At 46.1% G+C, this 12,728-nt stretch overlaps 1 protein-coding gene across 1 annotated transcript in view; it reads left to right on the forward strand.

The window, feature by feature from the left end:
* LOC105492634 (ERCC excision repair 3, TFIIH core complex helicase subunit) overlaps positions 1–5,587 on the forward strand; it is a 45,856-nt gene extending 40,269 nt beyond the window's left edge. The window contains exons 13-15 of the mRNA XM_071072533.1: positions 1,107–1,225; positions 3,118–3,270; positions 5,132–5,587. Of these exons, the coding sequence (XP_070928634.1) occupies positions 1,107–1,225; positions 3,118–3,270; positions 5,132–5,263 (404 nt within the window). The 3' untranslated portion in view covers positions 5,264–5,587. The remainder of the gene's footprint in view (positions 1–1,106; positions 1,226–3,117; positions 3,271–5,131) is intronic.
* Positions 5,588–12,728: the final 7,141 nt, after the last annotated feature.

Below are 12,728 nucleotides of genomic sequence, written 5' to 3' on the forward strand. Positions count from 1 at the left end.
GGACATACCACATTTTATTTATCCACACATCTGTTGATGGACTTTTGCACTGTTTCCACTTTTTGGCTCTTAGAAGAATTCTGCTGTGAAATTCATGTACAAATGTTTGTGTGGATCTAGTTTCATTTCTCTTGGATTTATGCCTGGAAGTGGAATTGCCAGGTCACGTGGTTATAACATTGTGTTTAACATTTTGATGAACTGCCAGACTGTTTTCCAAAGCAGCTGCATCATTTGCGTTCTCAGCAGCAATGCATGAGGGTCCTAGTTTTTCCACATCCTTGACAACAGTGGCCGTTATCTGCTTTTTTGATTCTAGCCACCCTCGTAGGGGTGAGGTGATAATCTCATTTTGGTTTTGAGTTGCATTTCCGTGGTGATTGATGGTGTGGAGCATCTTTTCCTGTGCTTATTGGCTATTGTTATATTGTTTTTGGAGAAATAATCTGTTCATATTCTTTGCCCATTTTATAATTAATTTGTTTTGTTGAGTTTCAATAGCTTTTTATATAACCTAGATACAAATCCCTTATCAGATACATGCTTTCCACATATATATATATATTTTTTTTTTTTTTTTTTTTTTGAGACGGAGTCTCACTCTGTCGCCCAGGCTGGAGTGCAGTGGCCAGATCTCAGCTCACTGCAAGCTCCGCCTCCCGGGTTCACGCCATTCTCCTGCCTCAGCCTCCCGAGTAGCTGGGACTACAGGCGCCCGCCACCTCGCCCGGCTAGTTTTTTTTTTGTATTTTGTAGTAGAGACGGGGTTTCACCGTGTTAGCCAGGATGGTCTCGATCTCCTGACCTCGTGATCCACCCGTCTCGGCCTCCCAAAGTGCTGGGATTACAGGCTTGAGCCACCGCGCCCAGCCACTTTCCACATATTTTTTTGTTCTGTGGATTGTTTTTTCACTTTCTTGATGGTGTCCTTGGAAGCATAAAAGACTTCTAAATTTTGATGCAATCCCATGCCAAGTTCAGGTGGTAACCCCAAGTGCGGGGCTTTTCCACTGCAGTGCTTGCTTTTGAACCTGGGACCCTGAGCTCTTGGCATTCTAATGGCTAATGTTGTCTTCTTTCTTTCCTTTTCTCATTTTTTCCCGCAGGGATGGTTGCAGAGGAGTACAATGCCTTTTTCTACTCACTGGTATCCCAGGACACACAGGAAATGGCTTACTCAACCAAGCGGCAGAGATTCTTGGTAGATCAAGGTTATAGCTTCAAGGTACATATCCATTTGGCCTCTGGTTAGACTAGGACCAAGGCCTTCTTGGTACCCTGGCCTCCAGGAGAAGTGAGGACCACTGTCAGCAGGCGGGCACCAAGCATTCGGGGATTAGAGGCCTTGCCTCAAACTCCCTTTATCTCTGCATGAATCACTGAGGGCAGCTGTTGGTGGGAAGCGTGCCGTCCTGGCAGGACTGAGGTGCCACGGCACTATGGCCAGCACTGTGTGAGTCTGAGCCACGGCACTATGGCCAGCACTGTGTGAGTCTGAGCCACGGCACTATGGCCAGCACTGTGTGAGTCTGAGCCACGGCACTGTGGCCAGCACTGTGTGAGTCTGAGCCCCGCAGGGTTGCTTTCTCAGGGATGCCAATCCAGGTAGCTAGGAGAGCCCTTCCTTTCATCAGCTGGTAAGCTCCAGGCCTTAGTGTGCCTCAGTTTGCCTCCCAGACACCAGAGCCATCCCTGTACTACGAATCAGGTATTTTAATAATTGGGAAATTCTAAAGCTTTGGCTGACTTTCATTGGCTGAAGAATTTGCTTTCTTTCCTGTTACACAAATATTATTTTTATGTCAGTATTTGGTGTCCAGAAGGGCTTTATATTTTGGGGATAGATGGAGGGTTCTAGAAGTAGGGGAATTAAATTACCCCTATGGTCCACTAAAAGGACATCCCTAGAACATCAGACTCCCAGGTTCTTGATTGCAAAAGACTGCAATCCAGGCTGCCTTTTAGATACATTTTTAATGTGTCTCTTTATGCATTGGTGAGAATTCCCATTATTGGCCTTAGGAGGATGGGGTTGTCTCGCCTCCCCTCTTTTAGCTAGAGGCAGGGACACTTTTCAGACCTCATGCTGGCCTAAAGGGCAAGATGCTCGGGTTTTGAGCCCAGTTTTTTGGAGGATTTGCATTGTGACCGTTTTATCCATCCCTGAAAATCCCTGCTGGTAATAGCATTCCTACCTCCTGATTCCTGCCGAGCTGTGAGGGTCAGAGGAGCACCAAGTCAGAAGGAGCTGCTCTGAATTCTTTGAAAGGTGACCTCGACAAAAAGGCACAATACCGTACCTTAGTAGTTTGTGTTGGTTGGAGCTGTGTCTTCGGTGCTGCCTGTTGAGGAGCAGTCGTTGGAGTTCCCCGAGTCATGACCTGGAGGGGTTGGGCCCTGGGCAGACGTGCACATCGTCTGTACTCTGGATCCCTGCTCAGAAGGACTCAGATCCTTACTTCTAGGAATTTTCCTTTAATTAACGTTATGAGAATTGGAGGGAAGGAGAGTTCCCTTTACAGAATCAACCCAGTTTTCTGCGGGGATAGGGAGCCCTTGTAGTAAGTTATCCCCAGAGAAATGAAACCCAGTCTCCACCGTGCTGTTCTTACTGTTTCAGAGAAGTCCTGTCAATATCTTCCTGATATCCTATCGTTTTCATTTTCATGTGCTCATTCCTGCTGGAAGCCCCAGTTGCTGGGCACAGCAGATGCCAGGGACCTTCTTAAAGGGCCACAGCATGTGCCTTCCAGTCTCTTGTCCCTTCCTCCTTTGCCTGCTCCAAGATGTGAAGGCTACCCGAAGGAGCCTTTTAAACTCACTAAGATTCTTCCTGTTGATCTTCCATACATGATCATTTAGATGCTATGTGTTGGGGGCAGATTTCTCTGAAATTCCTATGTCCCTCTGGTCTTGAGATCATTAGTCAAGCTCCGTGTTAAAAGCGGCTCCTGATGCTGGTCTCTGGAATTCTAGGGAGAAGCTCTCCATTGTTGGCCACCACGGTGGCTGGGCCTGGGGAGGGAAGTGAACAGAGCAGGTGGACCCAGGAGAAGGCAGAGGAGGGTTGGGGAGAGAGAGCAGAAGGGAGCATGTCTGCTGGCTTGGGCTTTGCAGGTGATCACGAAGCTTGCTGGCATGGAGGAGGAAGACTTGGCGTTTTCGACAAAAGAAGAGCAGCAGCAGCTCTTACAGAAGGTCCTGGCAGCCACTGACCTGGATGCCGAGGAGGAGGTGGTGGCTGGGGAGTTTGGCTCCAGATCCAGCCAGGTGAGTAAATGGGTGAGGAGGGTCCAGGTGTCAGTGCTCCCACAGGGCAGCGTTTGTAGACACAGACACAGACATGTAGTCTGTGGGCCCCTGGATGGGCCCATGGGATTTCTTTGGAAATGTTGGAAAACACGGAAGAGATGAATAGAAACAACCCTTGTTGCCCTTTTGGTGTGTGCCCCTGGTCCTGTTGCATACAGCTGACCTCGCAGTGGCTGTGACTGGTCTCCTGCTTTACTCACACGAGTATTCGTTAGATCTTGATGTTGAAGCCCAGGATGGCAAGCAGGTGACCCCAGCTCACCTTGGTGGCGACTGGAGGGAGCGTGATAGGCCAGGGCATGTAGTTCCCCACCCAGGGCTGCCATTCCTGGTCGTGGGCACACAGTTCTCCTCTGGGTCCTCCTCAGTGGTAAAGCTGAGCCCTCTAGCCCCTAAGACAGCTCTGAGGTCAACTCTTGTGGTCGCTTCAGTACTTAACTTTGAAAAATGTAGAGTTCTGTGAAAATACTCAACCTTTCATTTATTCTACAAATGTGCCTGCTCTAGAACAAGCAAATATATGGTCTAATTAGTGAGAGCATTATGGAGAATTATCAGGCTCCAAGGGGAGAAGTGCACTTCAGTCAGGTGCGTTTGAAATTCAGTTGCCATTAGAGCCGGAAGGTGAGCAACTGCTGGACCGAGGAAGCAGCTGTCCCTGCGGAGGGGCCGTCCTCCCTTGAGCCTAAGGCTTTTCTCCCCGACTAGGGAGCTCTCTCCATGGGAACCCAGGAGCGTGCTCTCACTGCTCTCACTGGTTGTGAGGAGGTGCCTGGTTCTTTCTCCTCACAGGATAGAAATGTCAGGATGGATATGGTTATCCCCATTTTACAGGTGAGGTCATTGAGGTGAGGTGCAGACACTAATTCCTTGCCCCAGGGTTACTCAGGACAGGTGCAGCCAAGAGTCAAGCCCAGAGCTTTCTGTCCTTCCACTTGATTCAAAGCCTCATGGTGGTGTCTCAGGAGATTTTAAGGGACTTCTGCCCTAACTGTTAAAAAATTCTGTTCAGAACAGGACAGTGGCTCATGTCTGTAATCCCAGCACTTTGGGAGGCCGAGGCGGGAGGATCAGTTGAGTCCAGGAGTTTGAGACCAACATGGTCAACATATGGAGACCCTGTTTCTCTCTTAAAAAAAAAAATTGTTCAGAAGCTGTTGTTAAGTGAGGCAGTGTGCCTTATGGTTAAGAACAGTCTGAAGCCCGGCTACCTGGGTTCAAGCCCCATCTCCTTAAGAGCGGTGTGATTGGCCGGGCGCGGTGGCTCAAGCCTGTAATCCCAGCACTTTGGGAGGCCGAGGCGGGTGGATCACGAGGTCAGGAGATCAAGACCATCCTGGCTAACATGGTGAAACCCCGTCTCTACTAAAAATACAAAAAACTAGCCGGGCGTGGTGGTGGGCGCCTGTAGTCCCAGCTACTCAGAGGCTGAGGCAGGAGAATGGCGTGAACCTGGGAGGCGGAGCTTGCAGTGAGCCGAAATCGCACCACTGCACTCCAGCCTGGGTGACACAGCGCGAGACTCCGTCTCAAAAAAAAAAAAAAAAAAAAGAGCGGTGTGATCTTGGCGAGGTTACTTAATCTCTCTGTGTCTCAGTTTCCTCTTCTTTAAGGTGTGGATTATAATAGTTTTGAGGATTAGAGGAGATAATGCATGTCAAATGCTTAGAACAATGCCTGAGACACAGTAAGCGATCTGTAAACATTATTTAAAATGATGTATTAAATTTATGTACGTCTTATAAAATTTGCTGTGATCATAAATATTATAAAAGGAGTGTCTTTTCTCCTGGAGACTAACATGGGCTGTTCCCGGCAGGCATCTCGGCGCTTTGGCACCATGAGCTCCATGTCCGGGGCCGACGACACCGTGTACATGGAGTACCACTCATCACGGAGCAAGGCGCCCAGCAAACATGTGCACCCTCTCTTCAAGCGCTTCAGGAAATGATGCTGAGGCGGGGTACTTCGTTCAAGACCGGCGCTTGGCACCCTCGTTGGAAAGGGATTTTCAGCGTAACGTCTTCCTTCGACCTCCTTGACCTTCCCTCCAGCGTTGGCCAAACTGTGCTGAGGAAACTGCCTCAAGGGCTTGGCTCTGCCTTCATGGGTCATCTAGGGTTTATTGTCTCCTCTTGCCTTTATCATCTAGGAGGAGACAATATTTTTTCAAACTTTTTGGGGAGTGGGGTCATTTCTGTATTTAAAAAATTTTAATATTTAAGGTGTATTTATCTTACTGTTCTGAATAAACAGAATGGACCATTGAACCACTCTTCATTGTACAAGTATTTTTATGCTTCGTCCTGGGCATGGGTTATGTCTGGATGACCAGCCTCCATCAAGGCCCCTACTTTGTAGCCAGCACAGATGAGTAGGATGGAGCCCCTCCCCAGGGAACTACCAGGGAGCTGTACCTTGAGATACAAGAAGCGTCAGCAGGAAATACCTGGGGAACGGGGAGGGTGATCCAGCTGGAGGAAAGAGCCTGCGCAGTTGGCTGTGGTCCCTGTGCACAGCTTAGCCTGGCGGATTCAGACTGGGGCTGCAACCGCACAGCTTCCTGCTGTTGTGGTCGTTACAGCTGTTCCTGCAGCCTTGTCCAAGGTAGACGCCTACATCATGAAGGCCTTCCAGATTGGCTCCTGGTGGCTCATCTTCTCTGAAAGAGCGACTTCTTGTTTCTCCCTCAAAGTACGTTTTTAGATATTGCTGAGGGGCTAGATTCCTCTTCTAATAGCAGTTTAGTGCCCTTGGGTGTTTTAATTGCTACTTTGTTTTTAATGGCTTTGGGCTTTTGTCTTCTGTTCCTGGTATGAAAGCAAAGGTGTTGAGGAAAAGACAGTCCAGGCAGGATTGCTCCTTGAAAGGTAGACACCCATGAGGCATATCTGCCTTGCAGAAAGACTTGTGATTCTGAGGAGGAGGCTCACTCCCTCGAACAGGAATCAGCGCTCACACTTGGGGAGGGAGTGTTGAAACCCTGGCTACATAAGGCTTCCGAGTGGAGTCCCTGCCCATCCCCACAGCTCGGCAGCAGCTTCCTGTACTCAGCTCCAGCACAGCTGGGCTGCTGTCTGTGATGCAGCCACAGACTGTCTGAGGAGAAGAAAGTATTAGGTTGGTGCAAAGGTAACTGCGGCTTTTGCCATTACTTTTTTTTTTTTTTTTGAGACAGAGTCTCGCTTTGTTGCCCAGGCTGGAGTGCAGTGGTGCGATTTCGGCTCACTGCAACCTCTGCCTCCCAGGTTCAAGCGATTCTCCTGCCTCAGCCTCCCAAGCAGCTGGGACCACAGGCACCCGCCACCATACCCGGCTAACTTTTTGTGTTTTTAGTAGAGACAGCATTTCACCATATTGGCCAGGCTGGTCTCAAACTCCTGACCTTGTGATCCGCCTGCCTCGGACTCCCAAAATGCTGGGATTACAGGCGTGAGCCACTGCATCCGGCCACCATTACTTTTAATGGCAGAAACAGAATTACCTTTGCACCAACCTAATACCTCTTTCATCAGGGGGCTTTGAAGCAAGAGCCACCTGCCCCACATTCTGCCTCTCTGAGCTGACCTTTTGGTGACAAACACTCTCATAGTCTAGTGAGCAGCTGGTGCTGCCAGGCATCTAGCCACTCTTATCAGGGCAAACCCCAGGAACCAGTACCAGGGCCCTCACTAGGAGGAGAGGGCCTGAGCAGCCCCGTCTGAGGTGCACGCTTGAGCCCACAGACTCGCCTGTCATGTAACCCTGATGGGTTGGCACTCAAATGTTCAAACTTGGCTGTAACCATTACTCTTTTCAGTCTCGCCTCCTGTCATACCTTTACACTTGAGATCCTCAATACTGAGCACTTCCTGTATTTTCACATTTCTGGCCCCCGTTTTCTTGTCTATTGACAATGTTGAATTTTACCTGAACCCTGTGATCCTAGGAAACAGACACATTTAAAGGAGTCCCTTGTCCTTGGTGTTCTGGAAAATAGTTTACTGCAGAGAACCATCCTTCCCGGTGTGACTCATGAATGCTGCCCTTGAAGACCCCAGTCGAGGCCAGACACAGGCCTTCCAAATTCCCATTCTTTGCCTCATAAATTAGCTAAACTGCTTGTCCCCAGTGATCAATGGGAACAAAATGCTTGTGAACCAGACTTTGGTTTAGATTCTCTTCTACCCCCGGACCCCTGAACTTTGGCTCACCCTCCCTTCCACCCCTGGAGAGAATAGACTGGACTCAGGGTAAGTCACTGATTGGATCTACTGTCCCACCATGCCACTCTCCTTCATCCCACTTCTTTTACTTACTTTCCCTCCCTATAAAAGAAAACCCCTTTGCCTAACCCTGAGACAAACAGATCTTATGTTCAGTGCATTCTCCCTGCTGCAGTAGTACGCCCTTCCCCACCACTTTGCAACCATCCTTTCAAATAGTCTCCCTTTACCAAGTCCAGATTTTTTCTTCTTATTTTTCTTGACATTGTCTGTTCTGTGAACTTAAGCTCCAGATTTTTTATTTGACGTCATGTAACAAGTTTTTATCTAAATGTCCAAATGTCATTGGTAATACACAAAAATACAATTCATTTTTATATATCAGTTTTTATATATCGTTTCTCAGTCATGCAGTCATGCTAAACTCAGTTCTAGGAAATTTTTCTGTAAATTTCTAGAATAATTCAGCTAAAATCAGTGAAGATACAGAAGACTTGAACAATACTATTAACCAACTTGACCTAATTGACGTTTACAGAATATTCTGCCGAGTAACAGCAGTGTAAGCATTCTTTTCAAATACACACATCACTTGCCAAGATAGAATCCATGTCAGGTCCTACAAGTCCTAATATATTGGAAAGTATTTAAGCCATACAAGCCGTAATCTGTGCCCACAGTGCGATTAAGTTAAAAATCAATAGAAAAAGAGTGGGAAACCCTCAAATATTTGGAAAAGGTAGTGGTTAATTTTAGGTGTCAGCTGAGTTAAGGGATGACCGCTCACTGGTTAAGCATTTTTGGGTGTGTCTGTAGGGGTGTTTCCAGGAACGAGGAGCATTTGAAGCTGTAGATTGAGTAAAGCAGATCCACCCCCACCAACGTGGGTGGGCCTCATATATCCATCAAGGGACCACCAGATAGAGCAAAAGGGTGGAGGAAGGGTGAATACAAACTGCAGAATACAATATTGATATATTAAAAAATGCAATTGGCCGGGCGTGGTGGCTCACCACGCCTGTAATCCCAGCACTTTGAGAGGCCGAGGCAGGTAGATCACCTAAGGTCAGGAGTTTGAGACCAGCTTGGCCAACGTGGTGAAACCTCATCTCTACTAAAAATACAAAAAAAAATCGCTGGGTGTGGTGGTGAGCCCCTGTAATCCCAGCTACTCAGGAGGCTAATGTGGAAGAATCTCTTGAACCCAGGAGGTGGAGGTTGCAGTAAACTGAGATTGCACTACTGCACTCCAGCCTGGGCGACAAGAGCAAAACTCCGTCTCAAAAAAAAAAAAAAAAGAAATCTATTTGTATACTCAGCGATAAACATTTGGAAGTTGAAACAAAAAATACTATTTCCAATAGCATAAAAAATATGCAATGCTTAGGGATTATCTTATGAAATATGTCAATTCTGCCTGTATTAGCCTATTAATGTAATCTTTTTTTGAAACAGGGTCTCACTCTGTCACGCAGGCCAGAGTTCAGTGGCACAATCAAAGCTCACTTCAGCTTTGGCCTCCTGGGCTCAAGCGAGTCTCCTGCCTCAGCACCCCAGTCCCACCCAGTAGCTGGGACTACAGGCATGTGCCATCATACCCAGCTAATTTTTTTTTTTAATTTTTTGTAGAGACAGGGTCTTACTACGTTGCACAGCATGGTCTTGAACTCCTGGGCTCAAGTGATCCTCCTGCCTTGGCTTCCCAAAGTGCTGGGATTACAAACATGAGCCACAGCACCTGGCCAGTTTAACAAATTTTAAATCAAATCCTTAACCAGATTTGTCATGAAAACTTACAGACTAATGGTAAAATAAATGTCAAAGAATAAAGAAATAAAAATATCAAAGAGAATTTATAAGGACAGTGCAGTAGGCACAGAAAAATATACCAGTGGAATGGAATACAGAGCCTAGAAAAATATTATTGAGAACTTCATCTGTGATAGCAGTAGCATTATATAAGTTTGTATACACACACCTACACATCCTCCTTCATCTATATCCATTCCAACAGTATCTTTCTATCTACCCCCAGGAGTTCACACTAAAATTTCTACACAGGGTTTGTTTATTTATTTTGAGATGGAGTTTCGCTCTTGTTGCCCAGGCTGGAGTGCAGTGGTGTAATCTCGGCTCACTGCAACCTCTGCCTCCCGGGTTCAAGTGATTCTCCTGCCTCAGCCTCCTGAGTAGCTGGGATTACAGGTGCCCACCACCACGACCAGCTAATTTTTTGTACTTTGAGTAGAGGTGGGGGTTTCACTGTGTTGGCCAGGCTGATCTCGAACTCCTGAGCTCAAGTGATCCACCCGCCTTGGCCTCCCAAAGTGCTGGGATTACAGACGTGAGCCACTGTGTCCAGCCCACAGGGTTTATTTTATCCTGTATTTTATGTTCACAACTTCCGTCTTTGACAATGAGAAAACTGACTCCCATTTTACATAATATATTAAATATTTTCTTACTTGCTCCCTTGCAGAATGTACGAAAGTCATTTCAGACCTGTTAATTTATGCCTCTGTGAAAATTAGATTTTAATTTTAATTCGAGTTCTGATTAGATGACTCTAATTTTCATTTAACTCTAATTTTAATTCGAGTTAATTGTTTGTTAGGGACGTTTGGGTTTGTAACCTGAGGGCACAGGGTCTTAATCTTGTGTTGCTTGTGTTTTTCCCCAACCATCCTTCAGTGTGGTTATGTCATTCATTTCATGATCAGTTTCATTCATTTGGCAGCTTTTTGTATCAAACTTTCATTTATATAAGATTGTCCTTATCCTTGTTGATTATTTATTTATTTATTTGAGATGGAGTCTTGCTCTCTCACCAGGCTGGCGTGTAGTGGTGCAATCTCAGCTCACTGCAACCTCCGACTCCCAGGTTCAAGCAATTCTCCTACCTCAGCTTCCCAAGTAGAAGGGATTACAGGCATGCACCACCATGCCCAGCTAATTTTTGTATTTTTAGTAGAGACGGGAATTCACCACGTTGGCCAGGCTGGTCTCGATCTCCTGACCTCATGATCCTCCCGCCTCGGCCTCCCAAAGTGCTGGGATTACAGGTGTGAGCCACCGCGCCAGGCCGATTTTATTTATTTTTCTGTTTTGAGCATGTAAAACACTAACATGATTCCAAAGTCTAGACTACACAAAAAGTTATATTTAGGAAAGTGCCTTTCTCTTATCCCTGTTTCCTTTGTGTTTTTCATCCCTTTCTTGACATTCCCTGTAGGTATCTAATTTCAGTTTCTGGTTTATCTTGCCTGTGTTTCTTTTTAGCTGAAATGAGCAGATATATGCGTATTTTCTTATTTTTCCTTCTTTCTTATTTTTTTCTTCTTTCTTACACAATAGATATTATACTGTAGATAATCTTTTGCACTTTGTCTTTCTTTTTTTTTTTTTTTTTTTTTGTTGAGACAGAGTCTTGCTTTGTCGCCCAGCCTGGAGTGCAATGGCCGGATCTCAGCTCACTGCAAGCTCCGCCTCCCGGGTTCACGCCATTCTCCTGCCTCAGCCTCCTGAGGACTACAGGTGCCCGCCACCTCGCCCGGCTAGGTTTTTGTATTTTTTAGTAGAGACGGGGTTTCACCGTGTTAGCCAGGATGGTCTCGATCTCCTGACCTTGTGATCCGCCCGTCTCGGCCTCCCAAAGTGCTGGGATTACAGGCTTGAGCCACCGCGCCCGGCCCACTTTGTCTTTCTTTAACTTAATAAATTCTGGAAATTGTATCAATTCATTGAGGTCTTCCTCATTCTTTACAACGTCATAGTAGTCCATTGTGCGAATGTACCATAGTTCATTTAAGCACTGTTAGATGTGTGGCATTTAAGTTGTTTAAATTATTCTGCAATTGCAAACAATGCTTCAATAATAAACCTTGTGCAAATGGGTTTTCTTATTGTTGGAAGTATATCTTCAGGGTGAATTCCTAAAAGTAGGATTGCTGATTCAAAGGTAAATGCAGGGACAGGCTCAGTGGCTCATGCCTATAATCCCAGCACTTTGGGAGACCGAGGCAGGAGGATCACTTGAGGTCAGGAGTTCCAAACCAGCCTGGCCAACATGGTGAAACCCCATCTCTACTAAAAATACAAAACTTAGCCAAGCACATGCCTGTAGTCCCAGCTACTTGGGAGGCTGAGGCAGGAGAATCCCTTGAGCCCAGGAGGCAGAGGTTGCAGTGAGCCAAGATCTTGCCATTGCACTCCATCCTGGACAACACAGCAAGACTCCATCTTAAAACAAAATAAAACAAACAAATAAACAAAAAAAACCCCCAGCAGTCCAGATGTAGTGCCTCACGCCTGTAATCCCAGCACTTGGGAGGCCGAGGCAGGTGGATCACCTGAGATCAGGAGTTCGAGACCAGCCTGGCCAACATAGTGAAACCCCGTCTCTACTAAAAATACAAAAAATTAGCCAGGCATGGTGGCGGGTGCCTGTAATCCCAGCTACTCAGGAGGCTGAGGCAGGAGAATCACTTGAACCTGGGAGGCAGAGGTTGCAGTGAGCTGAGATCATGCCACTGCACTCCAGCCTGGGCAACAAGAACAAAACTCCGTCTCAAAACAAAAAAGCAAAATAAACAAAACAAAAATGGTGAATGCATATGTAGCTTTTTTTTTTCTTGGTGTAGAACATTTATTTATTTTTCACATGAATCAAAGTTTAGTTCAGTGGGAAATAATTTTAATCAAAGAATTGTACATTTTCTTCCCACATATCCTGCTTTGTATTAGGAAATTACATTGTGATCTATTTCACTCTAAGTAAAATATTACAAAATACTTACAGGAAAATATTAAAAATAACTGAAACACAAAAGGCAAGATGAAGTAAACTGGTTTTTCAGAAATCTCTACTCCAATGCCCATAGCACACAAGAAGAGAGTCAAAACAATTAAGTAACTAAGATCCCCAGATCACAAATGTCCAAAGAACTGGAGAAGGGAAAGAAACGGTGAAAATCGTGGTGTGAAAGGGAATGGATCTTAGCAGCATTGCTTCAACAACCGATCTATTCTGAATGAAATACCCTCTTTTCTGTGCAGTGAATTCTGAACAAGGCTGCATTTTAGGATATTCCTTGAACTGAAATTAGAAAACACCCTGACAATGGAAGCAGTTCTTTCATCTAAGTTTAATAGGAGCCTCTTTCTCCACGGGCCACTGTTGCGAACAGAAGCCTGTTCGGGCATCAGAAGCTG

Source organism: Macaca nemestrina, chromosome 11, assembly GCF_043159975.1.
Source record: "Macaca nemestrina isolate mMacNem1 chromosome 11, mMacNem.hap1, whole genome shotgun sequence".
Classification (NCBI taxonomy): domain Eukaryota; kingdom Metazoa; phylum Chordata; class Mammalia; order Primates; family Cercopithecidae; genus Macaca; species Macaca nemestrina.